General features: G+C 32.7%; 3 protein-coding genes across 3 annotated transcripts; 2 read left to right on the top strand and 1 right to left on the bottom strand.

The window, feature by feature from the left end:
• Positions 1-2875: 2875 nt before the first annotated feature.
• On the bottom strand, positions 2876-4047 carry LOC125847578 (E3 ubiquitin-protein ligase RSL1-like). The gene is made up of 4 exons (XM_049527204.1): positions 3553-4047; positions 3247-3253; positions 2994-3061; positions 2876-2904 (listed from the first exon to the last, which is right to left on the bottom strand). Exons 1-4 carry the CDS (start codon positions 4043-4045, stop codon positions 2876-2878), a joined length of 597 nt encoding a protein of 198 aa, XP_049383161.1. The 5' UTR covers positions 4046-4047.
• A 4365-nt stretch (positions 4048-8412) lies between these two features.
• On the top strand, positions 8413-11536 carry LOC125847420 (uncharacterized). Its single transcript, XM_049527045.1, has 4 exons — positions 8413-11012; positions 11099-11186; positions 11269-11472; positions 11525-11536. The coding sequence occupies exons 1-4, from the start codon at positions 8413-8415 to the stop codon at positions 11534-11536; spliced, it is 2904 nt and encodes a 967-aa protein (XP_049383002.1).
• Positions 11537-13501: 1965 nt separating this feature from the next.
• On the top strand, positions 13502-14778 carry LOC125847413 (uncharacterized). Its single transcript, XM_049527039.1, has 5 exons — positions 13502-13576; positions 13753-13962; positions 14094-14186; positions 14261-14359; positions 14440-14778. The coding sequence occupies exons 1-5, from the start codon at positions 13502-13504 to the stop codon at positions 14776-14778; spliced, it is 816 nt and encodes a 271-aa protein (XP_049382996.1).
• Positions 14779-18785: the final 4007 nt, after the last annotated feature.

Raw genomic sequence — 18785 nt, 5'->3', positions numbered from 1 at the left:
GGGGGGGGGGGGGGGGGGGGGGGGGGGGGGGGGGGGGGGGGGGGGGAGTAGAATGTGTTTCTAAACACACTTCTCTACCCAAGATTTTTGACTTTTAATGTATCTAGTTGATTTTGATTCATAAATTTATGTACAGTGCCTTCGTTTCAACTTTATGATACATTACAATTTTATCGTGTGCAATGTATCGTATTCAAATATTAGTTTTGATACATAACACTAATTTATTGAAATACAAATATACATAACTATTACAAATTTCGTTATTTTTTACTACCAGAGACATACACATATACATATTCAACTAGAGGCTATGTATCTGTAGACATTATCAAATATTATTTTTTATGCATAAACACTAATGTTTTTAACAATATCAGTTTGTATCATATTCATAGTTATGTATATGACGCATAAATTTGTTATGTGTCCATCATAATTATGTATCACATGTTGTTATGTATCTTCAACACTGTTTTATAACTAAATCACTGTATCATATTCATAGTTTTTTTTTTGTATATGGTACATAACTATGTCAAAATGTCGAATTGACTATGAATCAGATGTTATTATGTATCTGCAATCTTCTGAGTAACATTTTAAGACATAGTTGCACCACTTGTTTAATGCATGTATGTCAATTCAACAAATTTCAAACTTTATTATATATGGCAAATACATATCAACTAGCCACAGTGTCGTGTACCAATCACAAAAAAAATGCTATTGAGAACAATTACATGTATAATATATCTTTTATAAACTACAATATTTTTCAATTAGAATAAGATACATAAATAATAATGTACCACACACAATTTTATGGGCATGATATGTAAATAGATAAAAAGCTAATACATATAAATTCAACCACTTAACCTATCGATTTTATGTTCTTCTACTTTTCCCGTTTCTTTTACTCTATAGAAGTAGCGAGAGTTCGAATTTCATTTAGTATACAAGCATATAGTCAATGTCGATAGAGGAGGAAAACGCCATAGAGATGGCTGCAGCGGTGCGAAACGAGAGGTTGAGAGCCTTAAAAAAAACTCAAAAACTTCTTCAAACCACAGACGATGATAGTAACAAGACTAACAAACATATTCATGTCTTCTCCAAAATTTCGACAATTTTGAATCAAAATTGAAAGGATCTTCGATGAATTGGGAGAAGAATTTTGAATCTCAAAATTTTCGACAATGGTGAATCAAAATTGAAAAGATATTCGATAATCTGGGAGAAGAATTTTAAATTTTTTCAAAATTGAAATAATCTTCGAAGAACTGGAGAAGAATTTTGATCTCAAATTTTTCGTCAATTTTAAATCAAAATTGAAAGAATCTTCGATAAACTGGGAGATTCACAAAAGAAATTATTTGTCCAACAACTATTCTATCACTTTTGTATTGTTTATAACTAACCTCGCTTTCCCAGACTTCTGAATATCTCAACAAAATAGAGATATTCATCATGTATCAACTACTGTTTTCGATTTTTTTTTTTTGAATTTGTTAAAATTTGGGAGAGATTTGAGAGGACAAAATTTGAATATTGAATTGTTTGAAGCTATTACGATTTGGGAGAGATTGATATCAACTTGATTTGCGTGATTTGGGGAAATCACATTCAATTTTACGTTCCCTTTCCTTTTAAATCGTAACTAATTTTTTTAAATGTATCAGGTATAATGTATCCGGCTAGATTGCTATGTATCCAGATGACACTAATTTTGAGAAATTTTTGTAAATTGAAAAATGATAGAAATAGGATGTAATTTGCTCATTATACTATGAAATTTCTAAATTTTTTACATAATTTAAGGCCACCGTAACTCTACCACGGTGTTGGGCCCAAGAAGAAGTGATATACCAAGCCCAACCAAGTCTTGAGGCCATCGTGTTGGGCTAAGAAAAATGAATTCTAGTCAAAATCTCACCCAACCACGATCTGGATTGGGCTAGTCTTATGGGCCAAAATTATTTTGCGGTAACCAAATAAATAGTTATTATGTAGAGATAGTCCATGTATTATGTATGATATTATTTAGTACTATGTTTGGTAGGATTTTGGACATATTTATAACTAATCCATGTATTAATTATGCCCCTACATGATATTATAGGATGTAGTACCAATACCTATTTGGAGGTATAGTAATACACAAGATATAATACCATGGAATAAGTCTATGTAAAGATAAAAATATCCCTCAAATCATTTTAGTTAATTTGTTTATATTAACTTACAAGTTATTTATAGAAAGTTGTTTGTTACTGAATAAATCCAATACAAATCAATACCGTTTTTCTGATTTTAAAAGTAGATTGTTAATCTTTTTTAAATTGAGAATAGACATTTTGTGAGTGATGTTTACTAGTATGACAATTATTTATCCTCAAATAATTTAAGTGAAAAAATAGCAAACATGACAACAAAATTGTTTTTCTATAATATTGTCCGACAATTATTTAACTTGACCCAATTACATAATAATTCAAGAGTATAATTGCAAAGAAACTTTTTATAAAGTTTTAATCCTAACATAGGATGAGGTGGAAAACAATGAACCAAACACTTAGATAAAATTAAATATTGCATTACTAATTCATGCACTACTAATCTCTCCACCAAACAACCCCTAAAAGTTAAATGTTGGGCCTGAGTCAGAAAATGGTAAAATTAAAAGAATTACGTTAATTAAAATTTAATAAAATATTTATATTTTATTTATGAATAATATATAAATAATTTATATCAATTTTCAAAATTTAAAACTAAATCAAATCAAACCAAACCACACCAAATAGTTTGAATTGCAGTTCGATTTGATTTGTTAAACGTAAACATGAATAACCCTAATCGTGTTTTGGTATTATTTATTTTTGTATGTACGGCGAAATGCTTTTATAAGAATAAGAAAAACAAGAAAAATAAGAACATATCTAAAAAAATAGATAGAAAACGGTTGAAGGTAATTAAATGAGAATCACAAGCACACCACCGGCCATGGGGACGATCGACTCGCATTCCGCAGTTGTAACAGAAATTGGCACGACACCTACATAAAAACACAATCAGATTAAACTATATATAAACACAACGATTACATATTAACCAACATAATTAAATATTAAATATTTATATGTAAACACATCGTTAATTGATTTGTTATAAACAGCCAGCGCAAACTAACCTGCACGTGACGTCGTTTTTGTTAAATTAGGTCTTAGGTCTAACTCACACCCAAAAGCTAGCTCAAAGGGAGGAGGATTGTCCAAACCTTATAAGGAGTCCACCGATGTGGGACTTTTGTCATTCTTTAACACCTCACCTCACGCCCAGTGCTTAGCATTTGGTGCGTGGACAATTTTGATTTTGGGAGCCCCAACATCGGGTGAGATAGGCCCTGCTCTGATACCATGTTAAATTAGGTCTTAGGCCTAACTCACACCCCAAAAGCTAGCTCAAAGGGAGGAGAATTGCCCAAACCTTATAAGGAATCCACCCATCTCATTAACCACCGGTGTGGGACTTTTGTCATTCTTTAACAGTTTGTATCCCTCAATGCCCCACTCTCCTCACATTGAAATCCAGCATGCCATGGAAGCTTGCACTGGAAGCAAAATAATCTCTTGCAATTTGGGCACTTTGATCGCGTCGCAACGCCACCGCATTCATCCAAAATCAAAGCAGAACAGTTCCGCTTAGGGCAGTAACACCGCGCCAACCCTAAAACAGAGTACTCACACAACTTTTCAGACCATTTATCAAACAGTTCAGAATCCACAAGGTTCCGGCAACGGATTGGGTCTAAAAATTGTTTACAAGTCGGAAACGGACACGGAATTTCGACGACATTGTCAACAAGCTTGACGGAGATGTATCTTGTTATACAGTCAATGCAGAACGGATGAATGCAGAGATTTTGGTTCTTAAATTTTGTACTGGGTAACAACAAAGGCTCCATACAAATTTTGCAGCAGAATGGTTGAGATTCATCTGGCAATTCGTCTTCTTGGATTTTTTGCAATGTGTTCCCCATGATTAATGGAAAAACCTATTAGTTAGCGAAATTCATATTTATAAAAGCAGTACAAATAAAATTAGATTAGGACTCAAAGAAACATATATCAACTTTGAAATCTAATTACACATGAATTATATAAACTACTATCAAATAACAATTTGTAAATGGTTTTGAAGTAGAACTCAACTAGAAAACTTAATTACGTATTTTAAAAGTTACTTAGGCTAATTATATTTGTCATTGTCATAACCTTCTGGGAAAAATGCAAAAGAAACTACTGTACTAATTAATCTCTCTGTGTTTGAAAAGTTAGAATTTTATTTTTTTCCATATTTAGGAGAGCACTATAATTTATACTATAATTATTGGTAGAGTATAGCAAATATTCACTCAATCGTATTAATTTGAGTTACATTATTTCCCGTAACAACTCAATCACCCCATAAAACAAATCCTTGACATATATGATTAATGTTTTAATTTCTAAAAACAAGACAGTTCTATTTACGCCAACTTTTGTTTGTTTTTTTGTTAGGACTCTTGTTACTTTTTTTTTTTTTTGTTAGGACTCTTATATGACGGCCAAAAATCACGACGCAATTTTATTTTCTAAGAAACTCACGATAGTTTTTTATTTTAAATATGATAAATGAAAATTTGTCTATTACAAAGTATTTTAATGAAGCCCAAAAAGTTCAATCAACTTATTTAACGTGCTTTTATGGTATAAATATAAATTAGTGATAAAGGTAACAAGTGCCTATTTTAATTATAATTTAATATCAGCTTTAAGGGTGAATAAGTTATATTTCACTTTCATATGCTATATATACCTTCCTTATTTAGTACGGTAATTGCCGTGCACTTTACTAATATACCAAAAAAAAAAAGTAAAGAGGAACGATCGCAGAAGTTTCCTACATTTATGAACCTATATTTTTTCTTACTAATTCAATGAAGCAAAAAGATTTTGCACCTTACCAAATCTTTTTTCTCTCATATGAGTACGTGAAAAGAGGAATGGTCGCAGAAGTTTCCTACATCTATTAATTAACTGATTATTATCAATTCTTTTGTGCATATTCATTATTATATCTATAGTTACTGAAAATAATATGAAATTGATATTTGAAAATCAAATTTATTTTCATTTTTGTGAATAATTTAACGTGAGACTAACTTTTTAATGTTATTTTAATAAAAAAAAATTAAAATTAAACGTGCTTTCCGGAGCCCCCCACAAAAAAAAAAGACAGAAAACCATGGTCAAATCACAAATGCCCCTTTAAACTCTAGGGTCTTCTTTTCTTGTCCTATAAGTTTATTGTAGGGGTGTACAAAATTGATCTGAAAACCGAATCAAACCGTAAATTGAGTCAAATCGAAAAAAAAATCCGACTAGTGGTTTGGTTTGATATTGAAAAAAAAAATCCGACTATATTAGGGTTAGCTTGATTTTAACTAAAAAACAACAACCCGAGACCAAATCAACCCGACATTATATATATATAATTTTAAAAATTTTATTTTATACATAAAAATATTTACTTTGATATAATTTTAAAATATTTCTTATACCTTTTCATAGTTTTTATCTTTTAATATATTATTTCAAGTTTGAAACTTAGAATTCTAAATGGTCCAATAAAATTATAATCCACAAATATTGGTAATTATAATAAAGCTTAAATCAAAATCAAATTAATACTAATGCAAAAAGAAAATCAATTCAACACTAAGAATGACAATAATATTGAATATTTGTTCACTACAAGAAACAGCTTTATTTAAGACCAATATTTATGGACGAGTTAATAATCCCGTCTCTGAAAGTACATATATTGGGACGATATTTTATTTCGGTCTTTAATCTCATATGTTATTGTGAAGGTTCTAAATCTGGTCTCTAGAAAAAGTAGTAACTCGTCCCAAATTAAAACTTGGGTCTTGAGAAATATATTGGAAGGCGGGAACATATTTTCACCAAAAAATTAGCCGCCTAAAAATTCATCAATTCACTAAAATTCTAAAAGGAAAAGAAAAGACGCTTCAGTTTGTTTCTCAATGAAATAAAAAAGAACCCTAGCAGCGATCTTCCCTAGCTAACAATCAGCTTCCCTTACAACGATCTTCCCTAGCTAACAATCAGCTTCCCTTACAACGATCTTAGTGTACTAGCTCTCAACTAAAAATCTGTGTTTTCTCAAAACAGAGAAAGCACAGGTCTGCCTAGCAGCAAACGCAATACAGGTCTCATTGATTAGTGTTTCATCTCTGTTTTGAGAAAACAGAGAAAGCAGAGGTCTGCCTAGCAGTGATCTCCACTCAATATATATCTTCTATTCACTCGGCTCTCAGGTATGCCTCCACTTCGACGAGTTGATTTGATTTTTTTCTGTACAGTTGATTTGTTATTTGTTTTGTGCGAGTTGTAACTCATCGTCTTGTTTGAGTTCTTGTTCTCTAAGACTAGATGCTGATCGTTTTCTTAAAAAAGATTCAGTTTCGTAGTGTGATATGAAGCCAAAAGTGAAGGGGATCGATCAATCCTTAAAGAAGTTTGTGTTCCTAAAGATAAATAGTAATGAACTTGAAAAGAGGCACTAACAACTCAATGAGCTAAAACAATATTAAGAGATAATATAGAGAGTGTTTTGTTTAAGTTGAGAAATCTGTTATGAATTACAAGTGAACTACTAACAGGGCAAGTGAGACAAGTGATTGCAGAATGTTACAACTGAATAAGTTAAAAAAGAGATAGTTTCATTTGGGTCTGAATCTGATGAAATATGTAAAACACAATAGAACTGATGCAACTAACCTCCTGTGGTGCTGCACATAGAAGATTGAATGAGGGATAGTTTCGTTTGGGTCTGAAAATTGGAAAACTTGATAACTTTCAAGAAGATGCATTCTAATAGTTGTTTAAAACATTCTTTCAATTTTTTCTATTTGGTTCTGTTATTTCTGTCTACTTGTATATCAGCTGTGCATCCTCTTTTGTGAGTTTTTTTCCTTCTGTAAATTCAATTTGTTGATTGTTTTCTTCTTATAGCATAGTGTATAGTGTGTTCCTAAAGAATCGATCATATTTTGATGATTAAATTAACACGAGCTGATGAACGATGAAGAAAGCAATAGAAAACTGATGCAAATTACCTCTTGTATATGATGTACATATTAGGTAGAAACAACGATAGTTTCATTTAGGTTTCAAAACTTGGAAAACTCAAGATTTTTCAATAGTTGGACCATATATATTTTTTCTGTAAAACAGAATCACTGGCTATTTTCTGTCTGTTCAACTTTCTGGTAAGCTATGCAAATTACCTCTTGTATATGATGTACATATTAGGTAGAAACAACGATAGTTTCATTTAGGTTTCAAAACTTGGAAAACTCAAGATTTTTCAATAGTTGGACCATATATATTTTTTCTGTAAAACAGAATCACTGGCTATTTTCTGTCTGTTCAACTTTCTGGTAAGCTTCCTCTTTTGGGAGCTGATTTTTTCTTCTTCTCTATATTTGATTTGTTCGAGTTACACTACACTTGTTTGAATTACTCTTCATCTTTGAGATTATCTGGTCAATTCTTTTGAAGTATATCATAGTGTTTCGTGTGTGTCTAAGAAATCGATCATATTCTTTTACAATCAAATTAACTCAAACTCACAAAAGATGTAAGAACAAACAAAACGGATACAAATTACCTCATGTGGTGTTGTACATAGAAGGTAGAAATAGTTATAGTTCCATTTGCGTTACAAACTTACCAAACTCGAGATCTTTCAAGAGATACGTTCTTATAGTTGCACCATATATTCCTCCATTCCTATCAAACTCACAATCACCACAAATGTATTAAAAAAACTGTAAATAACATATTGTAATTAACTTTTAGAAGGTTAAAGATGCAAGTGAGTTCTTATCGTTATACTTCCTGTGATTCTATATGTAAAAGGTAGAAACAATGATAGTTCTCTTTGGGTGTAGAAACAATGATAGTTCTCTTTGGGTGTAGAAACTTGACAAACTCGAGATATTTCAAGAAGAAACATTCTCTTTGGGTTTGAAACTTGACAAACTTGAGATATTTCAAGAAGAAACATTCTTATAGTTGCACCACATATTCTTCCATTCTTGTAAAAGTCAAGCTCGACAAATTTACCCAAATGACTGTAAATAACAGATTGTAAGTTGTGCGCATCTTATAATTTATCAAAACGTCTGTAAATAACATATTGTAAGTTGTAAATAATATATTGAATTTAATTTTGATAACATAGTGAACTAGGTACAAAATCACAGGTTGTGTGCATTTAAAGTTTTTCCTTATCGTTTATATTTTCTTATTCTATTTTTATGTATTCTCCAAGGTTATGGCACCTAGTAAGCAATGGATGCAACTTTCTCTTGATAAACGGGTTGACCAAGCCTATTTAGACGGGGTGCAAAAGTTTTTGGATTATGCTTTTCGGGGATCAGGAGAAGAAGATGAAATACGATGTCCATGTTACAAATGTTGTAATACAACATTAGGAACTCGTGAGATGATTGATACACATTTGAAAGTATATGGAATAATTCAAAATTATACTTTTTGGTATCACCACGGAGAACATTTAGGTGAGCCAGTGTCAAACTCTGAAGATGAAAATGATGATGAAGTAGAAGATTATGAAAGTGAAGATGAAGTACAAGAGTTGTTGAAGGATTTATATCCTAATGTTGATAGAGGAGATACCCACACTAGTTATGATGATGTAGTTGAGGAGGAACCAAATGTTGAAGCTAAAAAATTTTACAGCCTATTGAAGGATTTGGAGCAGCCACTATACCAAAACTCAAAGGCTTCAAAGCTTTCATCTTTGATTAAATTGCTTCACATCAAAAGTATGGGTCGTTGGAGTAATGCGTCATTTAGCATGCTATTAAAAATGTTAAAAGAGGAGTTATTTCCTAATGGGGCTGATTTGCCAAATTCATATTATGAGGCAAAGAAGATTATTCGAGATCTTGGGCTTTCTTACGATAAGATTGATGCTTGTAGTAATGATTGTATGTTATATTGGAAGGAGGATAGCTTACTCGATTCTTGCAAAATTTGTGGTGCGTCCAGATGGAAAATAAATACACATACTGGGGAAACAAAGAATAAAAAGGGTAAAAAGATAGCCTCAAAGACTTTACGCTATTTTCCCTTAAAGTCTAGGCTTCAAAGGTTGTTTATGTCTACAAAGACATCTTCTCTAATGACATGGCATAAGGATGAAAGAACTAATGATGGAATAATGAGGCACCCAGCTGATTCAATGGCATGGAAGTCATTCGATGACCTTCATCCTTCATTTGCAATCGAGCCTCGCAATGTTCGACTTGGACTTGCTAGTGATGGATTTCAGCCATTTCGCAATTCAAAAATCTCACATAGCATTTGGCCTGTGGTTCTTATTCCTTATAATCTACCACCTTGGTTGTGTATGAAACAAGAAAATTTTATATTGTCAATGCTTATTCCTGGTCCAAATGGTCCTGGAGATGCAATTGATACATATCTTCAGCCTCTAATTGAGGAATTGAAGGAGTTGTGGGAAGTTGGTATTGAGACCTTTGATGCATCAACTAAACAAAATTTTAAGTTGCATGCTTCTTTGTTATGGACTATCAATGACTTTCCAGCTTATGGAAATTTATCTGGATGGAGTACAAAAGGAAAATTGGCATGTCCATCTTGTAATAAAGACACCTCCTCAATTCGATTGGCTAATTGTAGGAAACAATGCTTTATGGGTCATCGACGTTACCTTCCCAAGGATCACAGGTGGAGGAATGACAAGAAGTCATTTGATAATACAATAGAGAAGAGGCTCCCACCAAAAACATGTTCTGGAATTGAGATACTTAATCAAGTGCAAGATCTTGAAGGACAACCATTAACAAAGGATCCCAAGAAAAAGAGGAAGATATCACATGAAAAAAGAAATGATAATTGGAACAAGAAAAGTATCTTTTTTGAACTTCCATATTGGAAATCTCTCTTGTTGCGACATAATTTGGATGTCATGCATATTGAGAAAAATATATGTGATAATATCATGGGGACAATCATGAATGTCAAAGGAAAGACAAAAGACACAATTAACACTCGGTTAGACTTGAAGGAAATGAACATTCGGCCAGAATTGCACCCTATCCAAAGAGGGGAGAAAGTTGAAGTTCCAACTGCATGCTACACATTGTCGCCTGAAGATAAGCACAAGTTATGTCTTTTCTTGAAGAATTTAAAGGTCCCTGATGGATTTTCGTCTAATATTTCTCAATCTGTAAACTTGAAAGATCACAAGATATCTGGATTAAAAAGTCATGATTGTCATGTTCTTTTGCAACATATTCTCCCTCTTGCTCTTCGTGGTATGTTGTCCAAAGAAGTGTGTGAACCTCTTATTGAGTTATCAATTTTTTTTTGTGTGCTTGGATCAAAGGAGTTGATGATTGATGACTTGACACATATTGAAGCACAAATTCCCATAATACTTTGCAAGTTAGAAAAGGTCTTCCCTCCTTCTTTTTTTGATGTCATGGTGCACTTGCCTGTTCATTTAGCTGGTGAAGCACAGATTGGTGGACCTATTCATTATCGGTGGATGTACCCTATTGAGCGATGGTTATATTTTTTGAAATCTCTCATTGGTAATAGGGCATGTCCAGAAGGTTGTATTGCAGAGGGCTACATTGCAAATGAATGTATGACCTTATGTTCAAGGTATCTGCATAGAATTGACACAAAATTCAATCAGCCAGAAAGAAATGATGATGGGTGTTTTAAAAAAGTAAATGGGGGTTTATCCATATTTTGTCAATCTGGAAAAATTTTGGGAGCTAAAAATCCTTTTGAGCTTGAAGCTAAAGAATTGGAACAAGCACATATATACATTCTGAAGAATTGTGATGAAGTCATACCATATCTTGAGTATGGAGAGTTCTTTTATATAGTATTTTTTTTCTTATTTCCTTTAAGGTGATATAGTTTCTATATGAAATTTATGGTTAACCTCAATTTTGTAGAGAGTTTGCACAAAATCATATAGATACTGCTCAACACTTGTCAGATGCAGAATGGGATCGAGAATTTATTGAATGGTTTAAAGATAGGGTGAGAAATACATAAATAATAGATTCAACATTTTGACTTTTTACTAATCATTCTAAATTACTAAATGTTATCTTACTTTTAGGTTGCACAATTGCATAAAGCAGATAATAGTCAACTCATGGAAGATCTTCTCTCACTTTCACGTGGTCCTACCAAATATTCAACACATTCTAATGGCTACATTGTTAATGGATATAGATTTCATGTAGAAGATCATGATCAAATGTTAAGGACTCAAAATTGTGGTGTTGTTGTAGTTGGTGAGAGTGATAAAGATAGTGAGAATGTTGATTACTATGGAATTTTAACAGATGTGATTGAATTGCAATTTATCTCAGATAAAAGAGTGATTTTGTTTCGGTGTAACTGGTTTGATGTGTATGACAAAGTAAAAGGAGTTAAAAGAGATGAGTATGACTTCGTGAGTGTAAATTCGAGTAGATTTTTGAAAACAAATGAGCCTTTTGTTTTAGCTAACCAAGCATCTCAAGTGTTTTATGCTAATGATAATTCCAACAAAGGTTGGCATGTAGTAAGGAAGACTCAACCTCGTGATTCCTATGAGATGGGGAAACAAATGGATGATGATGATGTTGTAGTTGACTTAGAAAGTCCTTCACAAAAGAAACAAAAAAGAACTGATGAGGTAATGTATCTTTTGTGAACTGATAGACACGATTTCTTTTATATTACATTATATTGTCGCACATGATTCTTATTTGGCGGTGGGGATCGCGAGATTAATGATTTCTCTTTTTGATTTTTGATAATTCATACTATTAAAAACTCCTATTCTTGATTACTTTGATTCTATTCCTTTAGTTCACTAGTAACTATTGAAAGACTACTTTTCTTTTGTTCTTCAGTTCACTGATAGAAAGTTTCCTTATTATTTTTCTACCTTTGACTTTTTTACAGGTTCAATATGAAAACTGAAAATGTGGACGGATCAATTATGAAGAGTACTATCAGATACTCATTTGTTGCTCCCGGGACAATTGGAAAAGGACGAGGACGAGGGCTTAAATCTTTGACATCAAAAGGAAAAGATCCAACTAAGAGTTTATTTTTTCAATCTAGTGATCTAGTTAAGCAATACATCCAAGAAGTTGAAACAAGTAAGCTTTTTAATATATGTTGAGTTTTTAATTGCATAAATATACTTATCCTACTCACTTATCTCACTTTGTAGTATATACTTATCCTCTCATCAATGTATTATCATCTATCTATTTATGGATGACTTTTGCTTTTCTACAGGTGCTATTGGGAAGGGGCGACAACAAGAACTTACCAACGTCACCATGTCTTCTAGTCATGATAAGAGAGTAATACACAAGAAGTCCATGGCTCTTGAGAAAGGGTACATGCAAGTTAATGCTTCATCTCATCCATCTATCAAGCAAGTTAAGCAAAACGTCCAAGAAGTTGAAACAAGTATGTTTTTTCATGACCATTGATATATTAATTACATAATAACTTAAATTGAATGTCAAAGCTTCTTCGCCTATAACTTAGTTGTGCTGGTCTTTCTTGCTAATTTTATCCATATAGTCAACTCCTACAAGTTGAGGCCTTATTTTTTGTCAAATAGTCACAGGGAAATTGTATTCAAACAGTAGCGGTTTGTTTTCTCCAGGTTCTATTGGTAAGGAACGAGGAATTGGACATAAAAACTCCACTATGCCTTCTAGTGAAGTTCATACTCCCTTTCATTCATTTACTAATCAAGTAAAGCAATGTACCAAAGAAGTTGAAACAAGTATGTTTCTTTTTAAAAATCTGTTATATTTTTAATTCCGTTTAAAACAGAAAGTAAATGTCAAAGTTTTTATAATATTACTTCTTGATTCTAGGTGCTATAGAAAAGGGACGTGAGCAAATGCCTAGATCTTTCTGCTCATCTTTAGGGGTTTCTGAAAAGAATTTGGAATCTAGTCGAGGACTGCCATCAATGGATAAAAATCCCCTTGTTCTTGAGAAAGAGAACACAGAAATCAAATCCCCTTATTCTACTAATCAAGTAAGGCAACCCTCCCAAACAGCTGAAACAGGTATGAAATTTACAAATCTATGCATTATCAATCTGTACAACTAAATTTTACTACTATAGTTCTTACTAAATTAATTATACAACTACAGGATCATCTAATCCTAAAAAGGTAAGAAGGGTTCGAGGGACCAACAAGTGTAAAGAAGTTGCATCACTTGAAGCCGGAAAGAAGCTGAAAGTAACATTTTACAATAATCGAACAGTTGGAACAAATAGCAATCTGTTTTCGAGGCACCTAGGAAAAATAATTCGTGATTGTAACATGTGTCCATTGGGAGTATCATCGTGGAGTGATATCAAGCAACAAAAGTTGGATCACATGTGGGCTGCTATTGCGGTAACAATTATGAATTACATCGTTTAACTTGTTGAATGACAACTTACTTTTCCTATTCAAACATTAACCACTGCTGTACATCTTTTTCATGCTAAAATTTTTACACACTTTTTGTATAGTTGACGCACAATGTTCACTTTCCTTTTTCATTTAAGCTCATATTTTAATTATTGTAGGATAAATTTGAGAGTGTTGACTTGAATGATCATCGTGATCATATATTTGGATGGATGAATGAGTTATGGAACAAACGGAGAGGATACTTGCATGCTACTTATGTGAAGAATAAGCCAATCGTTCAAGCTCTTAAGAATATTCCAAAGGGAGTAGAAAAGAAGGAATGGGAGTGGTTAGTTAAGGAACACTTTTGTTCTGAAAGTTTTCAGGTACACCTAGTGATCTAATAGTCTACATTATTAAAGCAATCATTTCATAGCTCATCGTGATATTTAGATGTGAAACTTTTTTTGAAGTTAATAAGTTTTCTTAGATATGAAAGTTTTACCTAACAATATAGGCGAGGAGCAATAGAAATGCAGAAAATCGAGCTAAGTTAAAGATGTTTCATCATATTGGTAGCAAGCCTATTAGAGAGATTATTTATCAGCAGGTATTATAAAAAAGTTGTTTTTGAAGAAAATATTTAAGAAGTGTTATTTGACATGTTTTTTATTTGATGTAAAGGGCGGAAAAGATGGTAATGCACCAAATTTGGCGACTATTTTCTTTGAGACTCGCAAGAAAGATAACATGCTTGTTGAACCAGAAGCAATTGAAAAACATGTGCGTTTGGTAAATTCAATAAGTAAATTAATTCAAATTATTATGAAATCTATTGAAATATACTTTTTTATATTTTGTAGGCTCAAATCGAAGAAATACTAAAAGCTGAGCCATCTCTGCCTAGCATAGAGATTGTAGAAAAGTGTTGTGGACCTCAAAATCGTAGCCATGTATTTGGCTTTGGGGGTGGAGTAAAGGCAAAGGACATGAGAGATGGCACTTCTTCAAAGGCTGAATTACTGTCTGAGCTACGTTCAACTCAAGAGAAAAATAAATCTTTGAATGAGGAAAATAAATCCTTGCATGATCGCTTGTCTACATTAGAAGATGCAATGGAAGAAATAAGAAATATGAAAGAATTCATTGCTGCTCAACAATCGCATAACCTACATATGACATCACCCGTATCAACTGAATGACCACGGGCATTTTTTGCTGACCAAGTAAGTAACAATATATCAAACTCTATTTGTGTATAGTCGTTTAAGCAGTTAGTGTAAGGCTGAACTCTTAGGAAACTAATAATGGTTCTCGATGTCCTAGATGTAATGGTGTCTCTACTTCCTGTTTTGATGCAATCTGTGCAAGTTATTTGAGTGCTTATGAGTTCTCATCTGTTCTTTAGTGTGATTTGCTGAGCCTTGCAAACTATCATGGTTGTGTTCAGGTCAACAATCCTCCTTCCTATTCAATTCATTTTGAGATTTAGAATAGCCATCTGCTTGCTTGCTGAGTATCTCGGAGTTGTTGTTGGATTTTCTTATTAGTTCGATTTAATCCTTCCCTTCCACTAGGGACCCCACCTGAGTTTGAATCTTGCTAAATCTCCTCCGTTGTTGGTCTAATATCAACATATTTCTACTTGAATTAATCCACCTAAGGTTCATCGAGATAATTTTCCTTGCCCATTCTAACTCTCCTTCTTAAATATTTATCACCATCGCTTCAGTTTTTGAATTTTCGAAGAGTTGGGTGATGAATTCATGGATGAAGAGCCGGTGGCTGTTCGATCACCTTTATAGAGCCGCTAATTGAAATTGATCTCTGTAGTTTCTTTATGTTCCCCACATTATTGAGAGAAAATTTAAAGATCACTGCATATATAGTTTTCCTCTGTTTTTTTATTGATCTCTGTTTAAAATATAACTGTTCTCTGCTTTTTTAATTTTCTGCACGTAAAGTGACACATCTTTTTCCACTGTTTTTTGTACACCTGTGCGTTTTGCTTCTTTTTTCTGCGCAAATATACATACTGATTCACCTTAACAAAATTGTTTTGTGATAGAAAAATAACACATCAGATTACAGCTTATGCTTTTCACCATGTCTAGCAACTATGCAATCCTCTAAGGAAGACTGATCTTGTAGCTCTTGTTCTTCACGTTGAGCAGTAATCATATGTTCTTTCAACTGATCAATCAGTTGCCCTCTTTCTTGGTTTCTATCTTCAGCACAAACACTTTTTGAGACACTAAAATCAGTGTTGATGTTTTCCTCTTTTTTTCCATGTTGTTCCTCATCATGAATATTAGTTCTTTGGTCTGTATATATAGGCAGGGGCTGTTGTTACTGTGACTTTGTCCAGTGGTTTCCTCGTCAGATTGTATGTTTTTCTTATCTTCATATATAATAGGTAAAACTTCATTCAGCTCAACATATAACTGGATACCTTTTTGGTTTGTGATCACAGTGAGCAAGCTTTCTGAAACTTCCTGGTTAGATAGAACGTTCTCCTTTACATCACCATATTGTTCTTGATTTGCATTTATCTTGGTGGCTTGTTGATCAACATCCTTAGAGTTGGCGTCATTCAGGCTGTTATTGTCTTGTTGTGCATAGTCTACTGTGTCAGCCTTCAATATATGGCTTTTTTAGATTTGATGCAATCACTATAATGAAATTTGTAGACGTTTTAGACTTGTGAAACAATCACAAGGATCAGTTTGAGATTGTTTGGCTCCTACAAGGATTAAGAATTGGAAGAAAACAATAATAACTTGTTTGTTTCCCCTGCTACACAGATAACTTGGTTGTTTCTCATGAAACCTTTATATCTTGTGTGTCCAGTTCCTCCGCAACAACTTGTGTCCCCTGAAACATAATATAAATCTTCTTGATGGAAATTTTTTCTTTTTGTACTAAGTTTTTGTTATTGAATTTATGTTTTCGATATATAGATTTTGATTTGGTTGATGAATCTTAAAGGTTTCTTAATCATTTTTTCTTATTTTCATGCAGATTATTGATATACCTGGAAACCCTTGGTGAATTTTAGATTTCTTTTGTGACGATTGAAGCTACAAGTGAAGATGAAAGTTTAGAAGAACCATAAGACCATTAATATTTTGCTAGTAAAGTTATGCAAAACTTGAAAATGTTGCTAAGTTTTTTTTTGTTAAGGAAATGTTTAAACTAACAACATGGGATGTTAACTTATATTTGTATTATGTCAGCCTTTTGTATGAAGATTTACTGTAGCAATCTTATATTTATTGACTTTAAAGCTTATAAATTTTTTGTGATATAAAGATCTAGAAACATTGGTGGTCAACTAGAGACCAATATTTTTGCTCGTCTCTAAAGGTTCATCTAGGACGAGACAGTTTCTTGTCTCGAAAAGTTGCATCTAAGATGATACAACTTCTTGTCCCTAAAGGTTCATCTAGGACGAGTTGTTTCTTGTCGCGAAAATCAATCTAGGATGACGTAGTTGATCATAAAAAAAAAGTAATTTAGGATGAGTGTAGTTACTCGTCCCAAAAGAGTATTTTAGGACGAGTTGGTTGCTAGTCTCTAAAGGGATTTACTGACCAGAAAATAACTAATTTTCCAAGAAAGAAATCATCTATTTGGGACGAGTTATGTAGTCTCTAAAGGTATTTTGGCGACTAGCTCTTTTGCCGTCTCTAAAGACATTTAACGACTAGCAAAAGCAAGCCGTCCCAGTTGACCTTTAGCGAAGAACGATTTAAGGACGGGTGGCGACCAGCCTTTTCCCGTCCCAATAGACTATCTGGGACTGGATTTGGACTTTCTGGGACCAGATTTCCCTTCCTTAGAGACTGTTTTTCTTGTAGTGGTTCTTAGAGTCGTCAATATGGGCTAGGCCCGTTGGGCCGGCCTGGCCTAACTTGTGATTTGATAGGGCGGTACTACGATTTTTTGAGCCCATTTAAGAAAAAAGTTTTTTAGCCCGACCTGAATAAGTCTGTCGATTTGTGGGGCTTGAGAAATAAGATTAGGGCTGACCCATATTGACAGTTGTATTTGTTCTTTAGTTTTACATTGGTTTAGACAATTAAAATACATAATCTAATTTTAATTTTCTTTAATATTTAGTCATGTAACTAATACTTATTATACTTACTTTAGCATGATTTAGTATTTTTAAATTATTATCATTTTCATTATGACTTGTTAATTTACAATATTTGTTTTATGCGATTTTATTATTATTATTTTTGTTGGATATTTTAGTGTCATTAATCGTACCATATTATGTGTGTTTTTTTTAAGAAACACCTTAGATAATTGTATTTTGGTAGGACTAAAGAAATATTTGAAATACAAGTAAATTATATGTTTGTATGAATACTTTACCGGAAAAAATTGAAACAACCTGAAAAACCGAAAAAAAATCTAAAAAAACCTGAGGTTGAAAAACCCAAGTTTTATTGGTTTGGTTTGGTTTAGTTTATACATTTAAAAATTCGACACAAATGGTTTGGTTTGATATTTGAAAAACCCGAACCAACCCGGCCATGTACACCCATAATTTGTTGTATAAGACCAGAGCCATCACTATGAGCTAGGCTCGTTGGACCGGTCTGACCTTAACCCGTGATTTGATAGGGTTGTGCTATGATTTTTGGAGCCCATTTAAGAAAATAACTTTTTACCCTGAATTAAATAAGTCTGTCAATTTATGGAGCTTGAGAAATATGGATAGGGTCGGCCTGTGGGCCAAATAAAAATAAAATATAGTATTAAAAATAACAAGAGTCTAAACTCAAAATCTGTTTAAAGTTTGAAATATTACAATTATGTTTATAAATATGTACTACATAAAATAAAAATTCTCTAAAATTTCTAGGGAATCACTACATAGGCCACCTTAGCCTATGTAATATTGTCATAGTTTTTGTGTTTTACTATGATTATTGGAAAACAATTAGTTGAATATTTATATTTAGCTATTTATGTTTTTACTTGAAATCAAACTTAATAAATATTATAAAGATAATTTTATTTGTGGATTTGATTAATAAGTAGTAACACTCACACTAGAGTTGTCAATATGGGCTAGGCCTGGTCTAAGCCGTGATTTGATAGGGCTGGGCTACGATTTTTGGAGTCCATTTAAGTAAAAGGCTTTTTAGTCCGACTTGAATAAGCCTGTCGATTTGTGGGGCTTGAGAAATATGGA

Source organism: Solanum stenotomum, chromosome 1 (assembly GCF_019186545.1).
Source record: "Solanum stenotomum isolate F172 chromosome 1, ASM1918654v1, whole genome shotgun sequence".
NCBI lineage: Eukaryota > Viridiplantae > Streptophyta > Magnoliopsida > Solanales > Solanaceae > Solanum > Solanum stenotomum.
This window is presented reverse-complemented; position numbering and strand designations above follow the sequence as displayed.

What these genes read in the sequence shown, in the direction of transcription:
- LOC125847413 (XM_049527039.1), top strand. Translation starts at nt 13,502, where the DNA reads ATGTGTCCATTGGGAGTATCATCGTGGAGTGATATCAAGCAACAAAAG. An exon ending in ACATGTGGGCTGCTATTGCG is followed by an intron (nt 13,577 to 13,752) that starts GTAACAATTATG and finishes TAATTATTGTAG; the next exon opens with GATAAATTTGAGAGTGTTGA. An exon ending in GAGAGATTATTTATCAGCAG is followed by an intron (nt 14,187 to 14,260) that starts GTATTATAAAAA and finishes TTTGATGTAAAG; the next exon opens with GGCGGAAAAGATGGTAATGC.
- LOC125847578 (XM_049527204.1), bottom strand. Translation starts at nt 4,045, where the DNA reads ATGGGGAACACATTGCAAAAAATCCAAGAAGACGAATTGCCAGATGAA. An exon ending in CCATGGCCGGTGGTGTGCTT is followed by an intron (nt 2,905 to 2,993) that starts GTGATTCTCATT and finishes TTCTTATAAAAG; the next exon opens with CATTTCGCCGTACATACAAA.
- LOC125847420 (XM_049527045.1), top strand. Translation starts at nt 8,413, where the DNA reads ATGGCACCTAGTAAGCAATGGATGCAACTTTCTCTTGATAAACGGGTT. An exon ending in CCATATCTTGAGTATGGAGA is followed by an intron (nt 11,013 to 11,098) that starts GTTCTTTTATAT and finishes TCAATTTTGTAG; the next exon opens with AGAGTTTGCACAAAATCATA. An exon ending in TTGAATGGTTTAAAGATAGG is followed by an intron (nt 11,187 to 11,268) that starts GTGAGAAATACA and finishes TCTTACTTTTAG; the next exon opens with GTTGCACAATTGCATAAAGC.